This window comes from Pteropus alecto, unplaced genomic scaffold (genome assembly GCF_000325575.1).
Source record: "Pteropus alecto unplaced genomic scaffold, ASM32557v1 scaffold74, whole genome shotgun sequence".
In the NCBI taxonomy this organism is placed as follows: domain Eukaryota; kingdom Metazoa; phylum Chordata; class Mammalia; order Chiroptera; family Pteropodidae; genus Pteropus; species Pteropus alecto.
In genome coordinates this window covers 3,715,893-3,736,298 of record NW_006436291.1, presented here as the reverse complement: position 1 = coordinate 3,736,298, position 20,406 = coordinate 3,715,893, and the positions used below count along the sequence as shown (strand labels likewise).

Here is a 20,406-nt window from a genome sequence, read left to right as displayed (position 1 = left end):
CTCAGGGTCTGTACGGTGAAAACAGCAGGTGCTGGCGTGTGCACTCACGCTGTGGCTGGACAGGGACCCTGCCTGCTCTGTAAGGATGGTGCGGTGCAGTGAGCCACACTGCCATCAGCGTCCGTACTGGGAAGCGTGGTGACGAGACTTGCAGGCTGTTGTAACAGTCATGTTTCATAGTAGACACCAATATGTCCCATCAAAGGTTAATTCCTGAAAGCGATTTTGTTGGGGTTTGGGGGGGAGTCTTGTATGCACCCCTCCCTCAGACATCTGGTTTCTGCTGCTCCAGCTGGAGCATGTGGCCGGACCTCTCCACAGAGACTGATGTTCAGTCAGGGGCTCCACTGTGTCTTCCTTTGGGCGCCCCCCCATCATCACTAAGTCATTGGAGGCCTGAACCCCAATTGTGAGCTGAAGTCAAGTTCCAGCCCACAGTTCCGTGACTGCACCAGTCAGAAGTATAGGTGCGACCTGTTTCGACGTCCTTGAACGTTCCACGCTGGTCTGAGTCTTGTGTGTTCAGGACCTCTGGGGCCAGGTGGCCTAACTTCACAAGCCACAGATTTAAACTCTTCTGCAGTCCTAAGGATTATGTGTCCCATGTAGTGCAGTGCCTGACCCAGAACATGTGGCTGGAAAAGAGCAGTTGATTTAATTAAACAACAACAACAACAACAACAACCATGTTCACCTAGATAACGAGGTAAGAACAAGTCAGAGGCTGACCCGTTGGGGTAGAGAGAAAAGAGAAGAGTAATTGGGTTTTGGGATCAAGAAGAGAACCCGTTTGATAGCTGTGCCCTCGCTGCATGCGTTACCGTGTCAGGAGCTTCATGCAGGATGGAAATGTAAAAATCATCTTAACCCGAACCTGCATTTTAATGCCACACGGATCGGTGTAATTTGTGGCATGTATGAGATCGACAGGGACACATATTATGAACGTCCTTTCTCGGGCCTCGATGTTCTGAAGACGTTCCTGGGGCATCATCTACCTTCTTCCTCTTAGCTTGCCGTTGGAGGCGGGCAGCTTCCATGCAGGGCAACGGACGAACACTCTCAGGCTCTGCCCAGATATTCCTTGTCACGCTTAGAGATGAATGTATCCGCATGTGTTTATACAGTCTTATTTGTGTATTTTCTCTCCTTTCGTTTAAATGTTTAACTCTATGGCCTAGGTTTGGAATTACAGGTACAGCTCGCAGAAATTAAGGAAGCATGAACTCAGCTGTCCTTTCCTCCTTCACTCCCAGGCAACATGAGACGGTCATCCCGGGCGACCTCCCGCTCATCCAGGAAGTCACCACCACGCTCCGAGAGTGGTCCATCATCTGGAGGCAGCTCTACGTGGTGAGGATGGGATGGAGCTTGACACAGAGGATGGCCTTGCTGGGCCTTCCGTGTACCATCGGGATGCTTTTCCCTGGGGACCCCAAAAGCAGACTTCTGGGACCAGGCGATACCCAGAAGGAGCAAAGAATGCACCATGACTCGAAGTTCTCGCCCTGGGGGACCGTGTGCCCTTTGACCTGCTCCGGGTCAGGGTGCAGCCCTGCTCACTGCGATAAAGTGGCCGTAAAGGACCGGGTCATGGGTGTCACCTTCCTCGTGTTGGAAAGGAAACTGGGCTGCATTAGGGCTTTTGAAGACATGATTGCTTGATCTGTGTTGATATACCCTCAAAGTCTATATACTGACCAGGAAAACAAAAACCTGCTCTTAAACTGTATAGGTGCTTATGCCATTGTCTGCCTGTAGATGATGCCTCTTATCAGTTGAGAGGCGTGTTTGTCCCAGAGGTGGGGTAGTAGCTTACGTCCTGGCGTGGGGCACAGTTGTCCATTCTCCTGATCGCTCCTGACCGGGAAATCTAATTAACACAGAGAAGTTGGGGCTGTGACGGCTTCCGCTTCGTATTCATTCGTTCAGGGCATTTTTTTTTTTTTTTGCACATACACTTATATTTGTGAAGGTTCCCTTTGTCAGCCTGTGGTTCTAGCTGAAGTGTCGATTTCTCACACGCTGCTGCCGTTGGTGCAAATGGGGGGCCGTGCCGGGAAGTCGGCGCGTCCGATTCTCGGGGACGCAGGACACTTTTTAAAGTCCCACAGCTGCTCTCTCGGCAGGCTCGATTTTGATTATACAGTGGTTTCGTATAAATGCACAGTAATAAGCAGTTTCAGTAATTGTTCATCAAACGTTCTCCAAAACCTAAAAGCGTAAGGCTAGCTGTGAATGCTTTGTGTAAATCTGAGCAATTTTGACGTCGCTATTGCGTGTTCGACTTAGCAATTTTTAAACAGAAATATGGCAGCAAAGCAAACAGGAGTCGAGACCAATCGATACGCTGAGGACCTGGGTTAGCTGTGCAGCCCTGACGCGGGCATTTCTAAGGAGCGTCATTTCCTTTTAAAAAATGTATATTTATTTGCCTTTGAGGAACTTACGTTGTTGGGTTTGTCCAAAGCCAAAGAAAAGTGCTTATGATACTTTTATACTTTTTTTTTTTTTTTTGCACTGCTGTGTGGTTGTAACAAGTTAGCAAAATATTCAGGATTTTAGATATTTGACAAAACCTCAGGAAAATGAACAAGGAGAATTCTTAAGAGGGAAGCAATTTTCCAGTAAACCGTAAGTTTCAACCATTTAGTTTTCAATTAAAAATGAAAATTAGCTTAATGCTATGAAGAGTTCGTGGGATATAGGATAGCCTGTTAGGCTGCTAGGTGACAGCTGTGACGAGTGGTAGGGACCTCAGAAATTCCTAGAAAAAAGCTCAGATACTATCAGTAGTGGGGTGAGAGTTTCAGATATGTAGGAGAGACATTTTATTTCGTAATTAAATCTATTGGGGGTGACACTGATTAATAAAATTATATAGGTTTCAAGTGTATGATTCAGTCATGCATAGCATGTATATTGCATGGTGTGCTCACCATCTAAAGTTGAATCTCCTTCCGTCACCATGTATTTGACCCCCTTTCCCCTTTTCTACCAACCGCCCTCCCCCCTCCCTCTGGTCACCAAAAAAGAGAGATGGTATTTTAAAACGTGACAGTGACCACATTAAGTTTTTAGAGGGACCATGATTTTTAGGATTGTATCATGTTAGCTTTCACCTGGATTTCTTTTCACGGAAAGAAGCACTGGGCTCGTTTCTCTCTGGATAATTCCTCGTTATTAGCTCTTGCAGTTAGTTGCAAGCCCATTGCTTTGTACCGTTGCTTGAAATGCGTACAGAGTGAACACGGGTGTGAACTTTGTGTCTCATTTGCGTTTTCCTTTTGGCATGAACGCACCCGAGAGCTTGTGGATTCAGGTTTGGCTGAGCGCGCCACACACAGTGCTCCAGGGGGCCGGTGCCACGTCCTCTCTAGCTCCGTGACAGTGAGGTCTTGGGGTTCAGTGTGTCAGTGTGCCCAGGGGATTGTGAACACCCGGTAGGTGAGCTCCTTAGGCTCAGACTGATCCTGAGGGAGTGTCCTGAGGGAGCGTTTGCCCATTCGTAGCCCGGATACCAGAAGCTCATGGGCTGCCCGTGCGGCTCTCAGTCCAGATTCTGCTCTGGTCAGACTCTTGATCACTGGTCCACGGTATGCAGTGTTGGATGGAATATTGAGGATTGAGCATTGTTACTTTTTATCCTTTGAATTCTTAGTGTCTGATAGGAATCAGATTCCATATACCGTGTTCCAGCTCCATGCTAAAAACATCTCTTACTTTGACGTAAATTGCATCCTATCGTGTAAAGCATATCCTGCATGTGTATTTGAACAAACACTCATAGTGCTATTTTATCTCCCCCCACATAGCAAGATAATAGGGAGATGTTTCGAACTGTGCGACACATGATCTACGACCTCATCGAGTGGCGATCGCAGATTCTTTCTGGAACCCTGCCACAGGATGAGCTCAAAGAGCTGAAGAAGAAGGTCACTGCCAAAATTGATTATGGAAACAGGTTTGTTTATTTGAAGGATGACTTCATGCTTGAATTATCCACTGTAATAACATCAGCGTAAGCCTGGAGGAGACTGAAATCATATTTTATCATAAAACAAAATTTCTAACATTAAAATAATGGCATGGTCTTTATTTTTAAAAAGGGTGAGGTATTTTCTGTTGCATCCTGACGATAGGTATTTTCTGAGTCATCGTTGAAACCTATTCCTGTCTTTAAGAAGCCAGGCAGTCTGTCATTTTCACTCTTCTTGAGGGCACCCCACAGTGTACCCCAAACAAGGGACTTTCACTTTCTGCTCACTGGACTTGACTTTGAGTCTAGATGTTGGTGGGGGTGGAGGATTTGTTCAGTAGTCAGCACCTGGTTTCTTTCTGTGGAATCTAAGTTTGGAGAGTTAGAAGAGACATCAAAAGTCGCCTTAAAACTTGTCACCAGCATAGAGATGACAGATTTGGCAAACAAAAATAGAGCCAGCTAAATCTGAATCTCAGATAAACAGCAGATTATTGTTTTGCTAAGTAGGTCCCAGGCAGAAGTTCCCATGCACCCGATCCTGCACCCAGCTCGCCTGAGCGCCTACAGCAGTGGTGAGCTCACTCCCCCACTGACATGCGGCCCAGCGTTAGCAAGCGCCTCTGATACTGGACACAAATGAGCTGCTTTATCCTAATCCTGCCAGGGCTGCAGCCAGAACGAGGCTCTGCTCCTTCCCACCGGATAACTACTTCGTTGTTCTTATAATGTCAGAGCTGCAAGAAGCCTTACAGACGATCCGGTCACATGATTCCCCAACGCTGGCCTATATCAGAATCACTCGGAGAGCTTTTAAAGTGCAGGCTCCTGGGACCCGCTTCTTAAGATTCTGCTGTCTGGAGCGCTGCCTAGAAATCTCAGGTTTTAAAAATAGAGCTGGGCCGTGATGGACAGCAGACTGGGAAGCTTCTGGCTGCATCTACCCCCTCACTTTACACCTTAGTACGTGAGCTCGGAGACTAGGACAGGTTTGTCTCCAGCCGCTCAGCTGAAGAGAGCCCTGGATAAACTAAAAAACCTTTCTGTAAAATCGGAATTGTGACATAATCTTGTTTTCTGATAATGCATACTTTCAAGTATAAAAAGTTTCTAAAAACAACATTATTAGTTTGATGTAGTGTCTGGGTTAGAAAGGCTACAGGAGAAGATTTTCGTTTTTTTTCTCCTCCAGAAAGCCGTGGACTTCTGGGTATAGGATATTCGATATTGTTGCAGCGAAACCCATTTCAAGACCACCTGCCTAAGAAACCAAACTTTTGGAGCTCTGATTTTATTTTCTGTTGGACTATTGTATTTTGAACTAACGTTCAGAAACCACCTGCTTAATTGGCTGCGCAGAGCTACCAAAATACATCATGTCATGGACAATCTAGTTAAGAGTTTCTAAATGTAATTTACTACTTCGATAGGAAATACAGTCCTTAATAAGACAGTTTTTTTGCCTGAAGAACTCAAGTGTACTGCATAATTTCTCTAAAGCTCACTGCTCTGCACATTTCTAATTCCTTCTTCAGAAAAAATAATATACCATAAAATCCCAGTATTGAAAGTTCGATTTTAAAGTGGTTTCTGGGAGACATTTGAGAATGTGATGAAAGTCATGGACCATCTTTCTAGAAGCATGCACGTACATAGTTCACACACACAGTTTTGTGTGTAATTTCGGGGGTGTTTTCCACCTCTTTCCTCGAAGGTGCTTGAGGCACCCGTGGGGTTAGTTGGTAATGGTTAGAGCCTCTTGCTCTGCTGAGCTGCAGCCTCACAATGGAAGCTCACTCTGGATTCAGAACCACTGAGCACGATTGTCGAAACAGCACAAAGAATGGTTGGCGTGAAGACACTGCATCACAGGCCACTTCCTGTGATGGTTTGCCTGTGGCATCCTGGAAAGGGGTCTGGCCCAGAATCCAGGCTCTGGGCTCTTCTAGATGTTTCTCTTGAGTTTAGGTTTCCTCCTTTGTGAAGAGGGCCTGCCCATCTCTCTTGGCAGGACTGAGGTGAGGAGTACGTGGCAGGATCTTCTCCTCTGTACAGCAGGTTGGCACATGGCCTGGGCTGCTGCTCCTCAAGGAGCCTGTGTGACCTCTGGTCTGCCCTCCTCAAGCCAGCTCCGCCCATGCCTGGGGGGCTCCGCCCACTCCCTCAGGAGCTCCGCCCACCCGAACAATCCCCTCCCTGCCCTCATTCATATTGACTCCACCCACACCAACACTGACTCCTGGGGACCCTTTCAGGACTGGGATTAGTAGTGATGTTAGGGAAACATGTTCCAAAGAGAACTCATGAGAGCTTAAAAGGCTTTTAAAAAATGTGCCTTCTCCCCCTTGAGGCACCTGCACAATCACTGCCAGTCCCAAGGCTGTTTTCATGTGGGGCGAAAGCGTCTTAAAAGCCTGTTTACCTGCATGCTCCTAACAGACAGGCCCTGTTGGTCCTGCGTCACCATCAGTGAATTTGCTTAATAGATATTAAAAGGGAAAAAAAAATGAGGTTTTTGTGATGGCCTTCCAAATGTTGCAGTGGTCCAGCATCACTTTCAAAATGAAACCTGTCTGACATGTCATCAGCCTCATACTCGGCTTTAAGGTGAGCGACCTTCAGGGAAGTCGCAGATAAGTCTCTGGATGGAGACCATCGCCCAGTCAACTTTCCTCTTAAACTTGTAACTGTTAAAGATGCTCTCTAATTGAAATTTATCTTTCTTTAAACAGACTTTCCTTTGTAGGGTAGTTAAAAAAAATTAAAATTCTCTGCTTCTATGGACTTGCTAATAGCAAGCAGGAAACCCCAAAGGCGAAGTATAAGACATCTGTGGCCAGTACCCTCATGTCTCAGTAAAGAGGACACATCACCATAGCTCAACCCTCGGTTTCTTTCTTTGTATAATTGCTGCCCCCCCCACTTTAAATTCTTTAAATAAAAATTGTAGTGAAAATCGCCCAGCAGTTTTGCCGGATTTGGGGAATCGGAGAGAATGCTGCTGAGAGCATTCCCAGGTACAGATGGACGGCGTTATTGGCAGATGCTGCGGCTGTTTTAAGTTGGCTGCTGTCTTAAACCATCTTGACCATCTTAAGCCATCTTAACCATCTGGCCAGAAAGTTAGTGTTCATGTGGATAGCTCCCATGCGTTTGTTGAAACACAATAGAGCGTCTTTATTGAAGATCTTCTGATGGGCTAATTTACGGATTAGAACTGACTCTAGGGAGGAGAAAAGCTGTGCAGTGGAACCTACCAGAGGCTGCGGGGAGTAAGTAGAACGGTGGGTGTGAGGACGCTCAGCCTTTCCTCCCTCCCTGCTCCCCAACCCAGCGGCAATGTCACAACTGCTGGCTTTATGTGTTTGCACGTGGGGTTTATATGTGACTGCACGTGTGTACGTGTGTATGTACATATACACACGTGCTGTATGTGTGTGTGTGTGTACCGCCTCCCAGAACATACAGCGCGTGTGTGCTTTAAACTATCCATACTGCTCACATAGGAATTCATAACACACATGTCATTTGGGCTTTGTTGATCCGTAAAATTTCTCATCGTAAGACAGAGACCCTATTGCAATGAAAGTAAGAATTGAGTTTTTTAAAAATTTCCCGCAGGATATGTTTTAAGTTAAAGTGGTGTTGCGGAATTATGTCCCCTGAATGTTTGCGGGACCCCAACTTTCTGTGATGTTTTCGTCTGCTCAGCTCTTGGAAGCGAAGTCGTGTTGGAGAATCAAGGCCTTGGTCTGTGTCCGTGAAGTTGTGAATTCTTGTCGTTGCAGAATTCTCGATCTGGACTTGGTGGTGCGGGACGGGGATGGGAACATCCTGGACCCAGAGCTAACCAGCACGATCAGCCTCTTCCGAGCCCACGAAATAGCCTCCAAGCAAGTGGAGGAAAGACTGCGAGAGGAAAAAGTAGGTTCCGCTCTCTGGGATATGCCGGTGGCATCCGGAGGACCTTTCCTGGGTAACGATTTTCAACACCAGTAAAGCGTCAGCGCCGCCTGGAATTTACACTAAAAAGGACCCGAACAGGCACTGCCACGCAGCACATTTCATACAGTGGCGATGGGATGGGGCCCGCTGTCAAGACGCGTCGCCGATGGCCCGAAGGGCTTCGTGCCTGGGGGGGCGGTGGTGCGCAGTGTTGGCAGGCAGGATCTTCCCGACATTGGCTTTGTGTTCTCATCTCTTGGGAAATGACATTTGATTCTGCACATCCTCTTTGATGTGAGTAGGGGGTGACATGCTCTAAGCTCGACGAGGGCAGAGAACACATGCCTCATTGGTATTTTTCATCTTCCATGGCCTTTAGGGTTATCTCGTATACAGTAGGTATTCAGAAATCAGGGGCCCGACTGAGTCTTCCACTCATTCAGCAAGATTTTATTGAGCATCTACTGTGTGCCAGGTACTGAGGACGTAACGATTCGTGAGACAGAGGTGTCCTCGCAGGGTTTGGTCTCATGGGAGAACCACAGATGGAACAAGCAGCCTCACACGCCGTCCCCAGTCCGATGCATCGGTTGGACAGTTGAACGTGTCTGTCTCTGGAGACGATGCTAACTCAGTGTGCTCTGTTACGGGCTCCTGGCCGTCACATGGGTGTTTTTATTTTTAGTTGGGTGCTCACATACGTATTTGAGAACTCGAAATGGGGACAGGGCAGCGACGGCATGAATGGCTTCGCCGTGTTACGCCGACCGGTCGTGCTTGTTGTTTTTTCCTCTCTGCAGGGAGTGAGAACAGCAGGGGTTAGCGGGGGCGTCACTAACGCAACTCCCTGTCGTGCTTCCATTCACAGTCTCAGAAGCAGAACATAGACATTAACAGACAAGCTAAATTTGCCGCCACCCCTTCTCTGGCCCTGTTTGTCAACCTCAAGAACGTGGTTTGTAAAATAGGAGAAGATGCTGAAGTGCTCATGTCCCTTTATGACCCCACGGAATCCAGATTCATCAGGTCAGTGACATTGTCAAATTGCTCGCTGTCTTTCCTCCTTGGTCAGTGTTAGGGAAAGGACATCTGAACGGGCAGGGAGCTCCTGGGAGACCAGCCGGCTGGGCTTCTCCCAAGCAGCCTAGCCCGGCACCCTTGGGGGACGGCATCATGGCAGCTGGCTTGGATCTTGAACAGGTTCAGCTTTCTGCGTGGACGTGGGTGTTTGGTTGTTGAGTTTTAGTCTTGTAAAGTTTTAAGGACCTAACATCTAAAGATCGAAGTAATAATTTGTTTCTTGTGTTCATAGGATTTTATGCATCCAGATTCCCCAAAGGGTACTCTTCTCTTACCTTGGCTTTCTTCAAACTTTTGTTCCCTGTAAATGTCACTTTTGGGCCTTTGACATGTGTGATTCCTCCAGCATGACTGGCTGGAGTACAGTGTCTAGAGCAGTTGGTATTTGCTGAATCAAATATCGTAACTCTCGCCTGCCACTGCTGTCGTTTCTGGTGTGGGGCTCCCTTTCTCGGTTCTTGCTTTTGTCCCTCAGTATACCTTCCTCTTCGTCTAGATGGAAATGATGGTGTAAATTGTGTGTGTGCGTGTGTCTGTGTAAAACTCCAGTATCTTCCCTCGTATTAATTGGAATTTAAAAATTTAGTATGTGACAGAAAACAGAACAAATGGGTGAATTTCATTCTCACTTCTGATAAAGATTTTATTTCTTTTTTGAGGTAGAATTCAGTTTGTGTTTTTAGGTCACATTTGGTTGGTCTTGGGCTCTGAAATAAACATACAGTATTTATTTTATGCTATAAATGAATGAATGGTGAATTTTAGACTATAGTTATTCTAAATGAACAAATATGCTCTAAAAATAATAAATGTTGAAATGCTATTTTCAGACACTTCCACTGTAATTATAACCCTAGACAGCTAAAATTAAAACCTGCGAAAGATTTCGTAGAGGAGGCGTCGGTCCCACTATGCGGGCAGCGACTCACTGCCTCACGTTAATGAGCAGCAGCTCTGTGATCTTAATTATGAGTCAGTGTGGATGCTCATTCTCTGCCCTGTTACATTTGGAAAATGAATTTGTTTTTCCTTCTTTCTTTTTCAAGTGAAAACTACTTGGTTCGCTGGTCAAGTTCAGGATTGCCTAAAGATATAGACAGATTACATAATCTGCGAGCCGTTTTTACGGTAAGTGCCTCTGGAGGCGTTCAGTGGAATCTTTTGCTTTTGTGATGACTGTTTTTCGTGGTCACCCTCTGACCTCTCGCCACACTGGTGCGTGGGTTTTGGGGTGCCTGCATGCGACACGTGGTGATTTTGTTGTAGTAACACCCTTCTCAGAAGTCTACTGGGTCTCTAGCTTCCTTTAGAATCTCCAGACCGAAGACGTACTCTGTGACCATGAACTTAACTCTTACACTTGTGTCTTAAGTTCAAGAACAGCTTATTAAGATGCTAAAAACTGGTCAGAGAAATGTGTCTCCAAGCATCTTTTCACTGTCTGTTTTGTTTGAATGTGCATTGAGTAATGGAGCTCTGAAATAATTGTGGAAATTAATATTTCTAGGACCTCGGAAGCAAAGACCTGAAAAGGGAGAAAATCAGTTTTGTTTGTCAGATCGTTCGAGTGGGTCGCATGGAGCTGAGGGACAACAACACCAGGAAACTGACCTCAGGCCTGCGGCGGCCCTTCGGAGTGGCCGGTAACCCATGGGTCTCCTTTTCCTTACGAGTTTCAAGGTCATGGCGAGCACCCTGAGCAGAGCTGCCGCGGAATACTGGCCTCGTCAGCTTTTCTGTGGGAGAGAGCCAGATCCTATTAGCTCCCTTTTGGGTGGTTTCAGTTGTAGGTGCTGCTGAGGATGCAGCCTGAGTTTCAGATGCAAATCATATATTCGATTGTAAAGCAGGTCACCTCTCCTGGGGAGACCCTGGCCCGCATTCTCACCCTGGAGGGGAGCCAGGCGCTGGAGGGGCGTCGGGGTTTCGGGACTTAGCGATTAATTGATTTAGGGGTCATTTTGCATGGAGAGGTCAAAGCGATGGAGAGGTAGGAGAGGAAATTGGGAGGATGCAGTTATTTTAACATCGGGCTGTTTCGTCTGCACTTTCTCGCTGTTTCTGCTTTGCGATTGTTCGGTGACGGCACAGGCAAAGGGGAGCAGCCGTCACCCTTGAGGAGAGATGACTGCGTGCCCGGGAAGCTCTACCCGTTAGCTGGCCTCTTTCAGCGTCACCCCTTTTTCTCCTTTCTGGGAAGCGATCCCCCCTCTTCCATGGCTGCAGTGGGGTTTCCTTACACAGACCTCGATTTAGTCTCATCCTTTTTGTGACTCCCGGGACTTCCACGGATGTGGGAAAAGGCACGCATTTCCGATGCGCAGGTGGATTCCTCGTAGGAACAGCAGTCGAGGACATTTTTGCCTTGGCCACCAGGAAACTCAGGGTTTATTTATTTTTTTAACTCCTTTTAAATAGACTTTATTTTAGGACAGTTCTGGGTTCACAGCAACACTGAGCAGAACGTGTGGAGATTTCAGGTGTCCCCCGCCCCCCCAAACACACACGCACGCGCACGCACGCACGCGCACGGAGCCCTCCCCACCACGTGCCTCCTGCACCGGAGGGCTTCCTTTGTCACAGCAGACGAACCCATGTTGACATGTCATCGGCCGGAGTGCATCACGTACACTGGGGCTCACTCTCGGTGTCGTACGGCTCGTGGACTGTGACAGGTGTATAACAGCTTACGTCCCCTGTCACAGTATCATACACAGTTTGCACTGTCCTGAACTTCCACTGTGCCCCCTGGTCGTTTTTAGAAAAATATGTCAAATCATTTAAATAAATGATTGACCTCTTCATTAGGATTACATAATAACAGTGATAGAGGCATTATGAGAAGGAAGCACAGAAATCGTTTACCCCCATTTACTAACGGGGGTGTAGAATGGGGTTCGCTACTGAACTTCCCGTTTGTGAGGTTTTGAGGGCGCGGTTGCCTGTCTGAGGACCCACGTGGCTCGGGAAATCCTCTCACGTTTTCATCCCTTATGACCTGAGTCCGTGCTTTAAAATTGCTCCTGTCTTTTTCAGACGCTGTAGTACCTTTTATGTGTAATCTGATATCGTGGTTGAAACACCTGGCATTTTTCAGGATTCTTTTTTCTCTTTCCCAGCTCTGTGGTAGTTTAAGGAAGTATCTTATTTTTACCTCAGGGGTGTGGGGCTTCCCTTGAGTGACCAGAGCAGTCTTTGACGATGGGTGTCCGTAGGACATCTTCTCACACAGATGCGGTCAATTCTTTGGTTATTAGGGTACCAATAGAGTGGTAAGTTCTTGATTGGGGTGGTTTTTAACACGGATGTATGCCTTTCTCAAAACTCATGGAGCTGTATTACAATCCGTGCATTAAAAAAAAATTTGTTTTTATCATGGTAGCAAGCAGAAAAAAGTCAGTTCAAAGCATCATTTCCCGTATGAAGTTTCCCCTGAGCCCCACTTCTAACAGGCGATTCGTATCCCCCGGCCCTGTGTCCCCACAGCACCAACTACAACTACTATTTATTCTCCGAATCTCGCAAACTAGCCCTGGCATTGCTTGATTTTTTTTTTTTTTTCTTTTTCTTTTAATCTCCCTCCCCCCATTTCTCCCACTCACCCGCTGCCTCTGGCAACCACAAATCTGTCTCTCGATCAGGGAGCTGTTTTTTAGATTCGCCATGTAAGAGAGATGATATGGTATTTGTTTTTCTCTGTCTGACTTAGAAAGATGCCCCTGAGGTCCAGCCCTGTTTCCTCAAATAGCAAGATTTTACTATTTCCCGTACAGTTCCATTATGTGTGTGTATGTAACACTTTCTTGGCCATTCCCCCATTGATGGACACTTACGTTATTTCCGTATCTCGACTGTTATGCCGAAATGAAGATGGGGGTGCATGTATCTTTTCGAGTCAGTGTTTTCATTTTCTTCAGGTAAATACCCAGAAGTGGGATTGCTGGATCCTATGGTATTTCTATTTTTAATTTTTTGAGGAACCCCCATACTGTGTTTCATAGTGGCTGTATCAGTTTCTATTCCCACCAACACTGCACAAGGGTCCCCTTTTCTCTACATCCTCACTAATACTTGTCATTTCTTGTCTTTTTGATAATAGCTATTGTGACAGGTGTGCCGTGATATCTCACCGTGGTTTTGATTTTCATTTCCCTGATGACGTTGAGCATCTTTTCATGTGCCTGTTGGCCTGCTTAGGAAAAATGTCTAATCATATCCTTCGCTCAATTTATAGTTAGATTTACTTGTTTTTTTGCTATACAGTTGTGTGAATTCTTTATATATTTTGGATATTTAGTCCCTTATCAGATGCATGATTTGCAAATATTTTCTCCTGTTTAGGAGGCTGCCTTTTCATTTTATCGATCGTTTCCTTTGCTGTGAAAAGCTTTATCGTTTGGCGTAGCCCCACTTATTTATTTTTGCTTTTGCTGCCTTTGCTCTTGGTGTCAGATTTCAAAATCTCATCTTGGCCAAGACTTATGTCAAGGAACTTACTGCCTGTGTTTTCTTCTATGAGTTTTATGGTTTCAGGTCTTACATTCAAGTCTTTCTTTTTTTATTCTTTTTATATATGCCTATAGCACCTGGTCTTCCCAGGTGGTCTCCCATCCAAGTACTAACCAGGCCCGACCCTGCTTAGCTTCCGAGATCAGATGGGATCGGGCTTGTTCAGCGTGGCATGACTGTAGACCATGGACGGTGGCTCCACTGGGGTGTGACCTCAGGACCTTCTGCATGTAAAGCAGATGTGCTGACCGCTACACTATGGGACCATGTCCTTACATTCAAGTCTTTAATCCATGTTGAGTCCATTTTTGTGTATGGCATAAGATAGCAGTTGAGTATTATTTTTTTTGTCAGTGGCTGCTCAGTTTTCTCAAACCATTTATTGAAGAGACTGTCTTTTGCACATTATTCTTGGCTTCTTTGTCATAAATTAATTAACCATACATGTGTGGTTTTATTTTGGGGCTGTCTGTTTTCTTCCATTAATCTATGTGTGTGTTTTTATGCCAGTGCCATACGGTTTGGATTTCTTCAGCTTTGTAGTATAATTTGAAATCAGGGAGCGTGATACCTCCAGCTTTGTTCTTCTGCTCATTCCTATGCAAGTACAATTTCTTCATAGAATTTAATTCTGAGGCTTTATCCAGAGTAACTTCTGCATGTTCGTGTCCAGAGTCCAAATTATCAAAGTGTTTGTTGATGGACCTGGACGCTCACACTTTTTAGCCTTCTAGTGAAAATATTATGTTACATTTCTTTTTCTATAACATAAAAGTGATATAAAATTGGAAAATTATGAAAAAGAAAGAAAAATTAAAACGTAAGCCATTCATAATTCTAGCCAGGGTGGTACGTCATGATAATCTGATATATTTCTTTCTAGCTTTTTTCTCTCTGTCTATGCTTTATAATTTTTAAAGATAAGATCAGATCATACTATATCTGGTTTGTTTTTTTTTTTTTTTTTGGTCTGCTTATTTACTCTTGGTCTCTTTAGTCTTTTTTATTATTTAGCCATTTTTAATGTACAGTTCAGTAGTGTTAAGTTTCCTCACATTGCAGACTTTGTACATTTTGATATTTTTAAAAAGCATCACATTATACACATTTCGTTTAATCGAGTGTCCCGGGTTTGGGATTTTCAGTGGCCGCAGTGTGTGGCCGCGGCATTTGTTCAGCTTCCCTTTATTTCTGGGCTGTGAGTGTGTTTCCGGCTTCGTGGTATAGAAGGTACGCAGGGAATGTCCCCGAACTCGGATCGCTGCGCCCCTTCTGACTGGGGAGGACGAGGCCCTGGAATCGAAGGGCGTGTGTGTCTTAGCCGTCTTGATGCTTCGTGCCCGGTGCTGGGAGCAGGTGGTCCTGAGGGGCATCCTGAGCCTGGCCGGCCCTCTCCTCCGCTGTGTGTTTCTCATCGCTGGCCTCCCTGTTGTCCTTCCTTTTCGGTCCCCGATCCTCCGTCAGCACCGTCCCGATGCCACCTCCCTCTGCCCCCTGCCGCGTCCCAGCACACGCGGCGTCCTGGGTGCGGGCCCGTCGCTCGCTCCCCATCGCACAGCCACGCAGTCTGCGCGCAGCTGGGCTCTCGGCTTCCTCACACCTGAACGCGGAGACTCTGGGCTCGGGGGCGAAGCCCCGCCCCCTTCCCTCAGTCTTTCATTTCTTCCAACAGGGATCTTTTGAGGCCAAAGTCTCAACTGCGGAGAGAACTCCTTGGCACGGGCCTGTGTGCTGGAGCGGGCGGGGGGAGAGTCATTGGGAAAGTGCTTGATGACCGATTTTCGTCGGTTCCAGGAAGTTGTCATTACCGCTGCTTTCAGCATGGCTGCTCAGACTGAGGTCACCTGTCTGGCATGCCTGCCACCTTCCTGGGTGGCGTTGCCAGCCCCCTGCTGTGTTCCAGGGCTAGAGAATGGGGATTTGGCAGGTGTGTCCTGTGGTCAGGGAGACTCACAGTCACCGGGTGGGTTGAGGCCTGTGACATAGAAGACAGGTCTTTGGGCACTTAGGAAGGCCTTGCACCATGGACGGCGGTGCTGGGGATGGTCCCCGAGGGTCACGCAGGCTGCGTTCTGGCCCGTAGCTGGCTGGCTGGGCTGTTGCTACGACGCCAGCCGCTGCTTGGCCTTCGGCTGTAAAGTCAGCACTGTCGCGGGATTCTGAACTGCTGGTAATGTGGTCTTGGGCGCAAGGGCATCTCACCAGTGGGCGAGCGCTGTGGTCTGTGCTGATCAGCCGCCCCCAAGGGTGCTTGAAGCTGGGAGAGTCTTCTGCCGGGCGGAGCTGGAGGCCAGGTCGTTTGTCTTCTGAGCAGCCACAACTCCATGTTCCAAATTATGTGCGCTTCCTTGACCTGTGTCAGTAAACACATCTGTAGCTCTTTGCTCTCTGAGTAGCGCTGGTTCGCTGTGGTGTGGGGGGCGTTTTCCCAAGTGCACACTGTGTGGGCTCCCGGGCACCCCAACCGAGCCAGGGTTAGGAATGCTTCTGCTCGGGTCCCTCCTCTGTTTCTGCGGGGCAGGTGACAGAAGTGAGGTGGCCCATGTTTTCAGTACGACAGTCGTTAGGGAGGGGGCTGCGGAAAAGGGGAGGAAGGAGGCCTGTCGCTCACTTGCCTTCGGTCAGTGACAGTGTCCGGTGTCACCAGGGGCTGCCCTTGGGCTCCCTTGCTGTCTCGGTCTGAGCTCGGGCCTGGAGACTTCCTGGCCTTCTGACTTTGGGAAATTTCATTCGCTTGTGTCTTTGAGCCTCGATGTCCTCAGCTGGGTGGTAGGTCACTGTGAGAGATAGCTGCCAGGTGTCCCTCGAAACAGCGTCCATGGCTGCCAGTGTGTGGCGGGTACGTCGTAGCTCCTTTATTATTGCTTCATGATTTGGGGACTGCAGTGACCAGAGTGGGGTATTGCGCACTGGCCACGGGTGGCTACTTAAATTTAAATGAAGTCGCAGTCAGCGTTTGGTTCCTCCATCACCCTGCCACACGGGGTGCTCGTCGTTACCTGACATCGTGTCCTCACATGGACCTCTCTTAGGGGGGCAGCTCTGGGGTGCAGACTGGATCCTAGGCAGAGGAGTTTATTAAATGGAGCTCTGCCATGTGAGCCCCAACCCTATTTCGGCCAGTGTTTTCAGAGAACTTAATTTGTCTTTCAAACAGGGAAATAATTTACTTGAATATAAGAAAATTCCACCAGGCAGCTAACGCTGTTGTTTGTCAGAAGGCATTGTGATGTTCCTTTGTTTGTTTGTTTTCTGTGATTATGGCACATAAGCAAAGCAATCTCTGTTCTTTTCTTGTCCCTAGTGATGGATGTAACAGATATAATAAATGGAAAAGTAGATGATGAAGATAAACAGCATTTCATTCCCTTTCAGCCGTAAGTATGGAGTAATCAAAGTACTTAACTGGGTATAATATGGAAAACGTATGTTTGTAATAATTATCTTCACAACTAAGTTTCTAAATTCAGCACAAATAGGGATTGCTTGTTTTATAATAATGACAAATCCGTTTCGTGGAAGTTTTGTGCCCACGAGAACCTGGATGAGAGTCTGTCACGGTCTCCCATGTGGTCCCTGCATCGCCTCGTCACGTAGGCCACACGGATTCGCAGCTCCGCTGTGAGCGTGAAGGTTTCTTTGCATAATCGATTTATTCTAGCAGCGATTCCCATTTTCGAAGTACAGTACTTTCAAATTCATCACAGGAGGTTGTCGTTTTTAAAATAGAAAACCGAGCAAATGGCTGATCCATTGCTTCGTAAAGCGAGAAATACTACTTCCCAGCGGCCAGGCCGCTGCTCTTCCTGTCGCGCTGCCGCTGAGAGTGGACCGTGCCTGTGCCGGCCACGTGAGGGGTCCGTCTGCAGCCCGTCTGCGTCCGACGTGCAGTCTGCGCAGAGCCATGGGAAGCCGGGAGCACGAGAGCCTTCACGTGGACGCTCTGCTTTGAGGGAAGATCCTGTGGAAAAGGCTGGAAGCACTGGTGCCGTTTCCCTGCGGATTCAAGCGAGACAGTATCTAGATAATGGTCTGGGGTCACTTCAAGGTCACCGCGGAACCTCAGATGGGTGGCAAGAGAGAGGAAGAAGAAACAATGCTTTAGGTCAGTGGTAAGGGACAGCTTCCCGGGGTGTGAAATCTTGGGAGAAGAGTAAATCACGAGGTGCGTGAGGATGACCTGTCGGAGCCCTGTGTTCTGTCTTTTCTCCTCACGTTAGTTTTGACCTTAGTGATTTAAGGCTTGAAACAAATTTTGTTTTAGAAATTTTACATCGTTTCCAGGTGTTAGGTGAGCAGGTTTGGAGGCTGGGGATGCCTAGTGGGGGCCGAAGGCGTCCTGTCCTGTGGTTGGGGTGGGCAGGAGATATGAGGTCTGCGTCCCTCTGCACCCCGCATCCTTGCACAAAAAACCACCCCACTCAGCCCTGGCATTGACCAGCTGTTCCAGATGAGAAGAGAGTGATTTGCTTTGCAGGCCGGCGACCTGGTCAGACAGCACCCTGACGCATGGCTCCGTAGAAAATTCTGCCCTCTTTCTGACCGTAGAATACCTGAAAACCCTGCATTATCGAGCTCGAGGTTGGGGCTCAGTTACATGTGTCTTCCCACACGCAGCCGGAGGCAATGGTCCTTTGTGGCATCAATGCTTTAGATTTACCCTTCTGCCCAGTACGGTAACCACTAGCCACATGGGGCTATTTCACCGAGCGAAAATGAAATAAAATTAAAAAATGTGGTTCCTCAATCATACCGATCGGTAACCCCTGTGGCTAGTGGCCACCGTACCGGTCAGCGCAGGCACAGAGCGTCTGCCTCGTCTCCTGGGTAGAGCAGCTTCAGAAGCTCACGCAGCGAGGACAGCCAGGAACGAAGTTTGTTCTGCGGAATTTGGAAGCGTCCTCAGTAAACATGGGAAATCTCCTGTTCGGACACGAGCAGACACTCAGGAAGTCAGTAGCAGACACCTTTACAGAAGGAAAACGTCAAGCGTCTCTTTTGCCCGTGAGGAGTCATCAGCCCAGCGTGGTTCTGACCTCGGAGGACCCGGCTGCCCAGATGGACACTGAGCTGAAACTACCCGTCGTCTGCCAGTGTCTGCTGGGAAAAGTCAAGGAAACGAAAAACTTGGGTTATTGTTTGAAAACTGAGGGGGATTCTCAGCTTTAGATCCACTGACTGAGTTTCACTGGGACACGTGATGAGCCACGTGAGGTGGCGCGTCACTGCCACCCTTTCCGTCTTTTTGGACACGTCCCTGCAAAAAAATATCGCACGTTCAGCCCTCAGCGTAATTTGTAGCTCCGCGCTCCGCCAACGGAAGACTCATGTACAGATTGATATTTGCGGTGTTAGAAACCAAAGAGCAGCATGACTTTAATAGCAAAATAAGCAATGGAACCAGTGCTTTGGGAAATGCCGTGCTAATGACACCGTTTTTTGCTCCATTAGAATTGATTTATTATGTCGCAGGAAAAGTTCGGGGAAGGAAGCACTACGTTTAGAGAAGGCTGCATCTCTCCCTCCCTTTCTCTCTCTGTCTTTTTTAACTTGGTGACGTAAATTAAAACAGTAGTCCGTCCTCCTGAGTAACGTGGGCTCCAGCGGAGAGTAGCGCGTGTCTTCGGCTCTGGAAATGGTTTTCAGCGTTACGTGCACGGCGTGCGCGTCCTTGCTCGCTGCGCATCGCCCTTTGCTGTGCTCCACGGCATCGCCCTGTGCGCACGCTGCCGTTCATATCGGTTCTCTTGGGCCTAGTGCAGCTTCTGTGAAGAGCTTCCGATCCTTGGGCCCCCCAAATGTTGGCTGTTTACATTCGTAATTGTAATTTCTGTTAAAAGCTTCTGTGAAGAGCTCCCGATCCGTGGGCCCCCCAAATATTGGCCGTTTACATTCATAATTGTAATTTCTGTTAAAAGCGTCTGTGAAGAGCTCCCGATCCGTGGGCCCCCCAAATGTTGGCCGTTTACATTCGTAATTGTGTCCCGGTTTCACTTTTCAGATATGGTGGTTTATTCCCGAAAGGCTATGCCTTTCTTTTCACTTTTAAGTATCTTAGGCTGCGTGGAGCGCGCAGCCTGATGGGGTGCAGTGGTCGCCAGCCAGGCTTCCCAAGACATCAGGTCGGAGGAGGGATCTTTTTCTTTTTTCTTTCTTTTTTTTTTTTTGATGTTTTTGCTTTTCCCTTTTAACCACCTATCTCTTGACCTGTGCTATGGTCAGGAACTATGGAAACTGAAATGGCCATAAACATTCCTTAGGAGTGAATGAGGTCCAGCCACGTTACTTTCAGATAAGTTCCCTTTTTTATTGCCTGGCAGAAACAGAGTGCAGGCCTGGTGCCCGCTGACTTCCGGGGGGTGGGGTTGGCCTCGTCTGCTTTACTTTTCTCGTGTGGTTCAGCATTTTCCTGACCGATGCTCTTCCCTGTCTCTTTGTCACCTATCCTGTCCTTTGTCGTGCGTTGGCTCATGACGACTCTCTCACACTCGGTGACGATGATCTCTTGTGTTCCCTTGTTACCGTGACCCCTGGGTCTCTGTGCCCCTTTGTCTCCTGTGGTCTTGGTCGTCCCGTGCCCTCCAGGCTCGCGTTGGACGACGCCATTCGACACAAGCCGCTGAACATGTCATCCCGTTTTTCACCCAGGGTGGCAGGGGAGAGTGACTTCCTTCAGACTGTTATAAACAAAGTCATCGCTGCCAAAGAAGTCAACCACAAGGGCCAGGGTATGTATTCTCTTGTTTTGTTTCTGTAAATGTCTACTTATATGACATTGGGACAGTGCTGTGTGGCTTGCATTTTGTTTGATGATGATGATGACGGAGGTGTTGGTGATGGCGATGATGGCGATGATAATGGTGATGGGGATGATGGGGGTGGGGGTGTTGGGG

General features: G+C 47.7%; 1 protein-coding gene and 1 non-coding gene across 2 annotated transcripts in view; one reads left to right on the top strand and one right to left on the bottom strand.

The window, feature by feature from the left end:
- DOCK1 (dedicator of cytokinesis 1) overlaps nt 1-20,406 on the top strand; it is a 380,982-nt gene that overhangs the window by 2,379 nt on the left and 358,197 nt on the right. The window contains 8 exon segments of the mRNA XM_025047519.1: nt 1,257-1,353; nt 3,816-3,964; nt 7,768-7,903; nt 8,793-8,950; nt 10,051-10,132; nt 10,512-10,647; nt 16,818-16,890; nt 20,099-20,241. Coding sequence (XP_024903287.1) covers nt 3,831-3,964; nt 7,768-7,903; nt 8,793-8,950; nt 10,051-10,132; nt 10,512-10,647; nt 16,818-16,890; nt 20,099-20,241 — 862 coding nt within the window. The 5' untranslated portion in view covers nt 1,257-1,353; nt 3,816-3,830.
- Nucleotides 13,579-13,697, bottom strand: LOC112480509. Its single transcript, XR_003046618.1, has one exon. It is a non-coding gene; the product is annotated as a 5S ribosomal RNA (ribosomal RNA).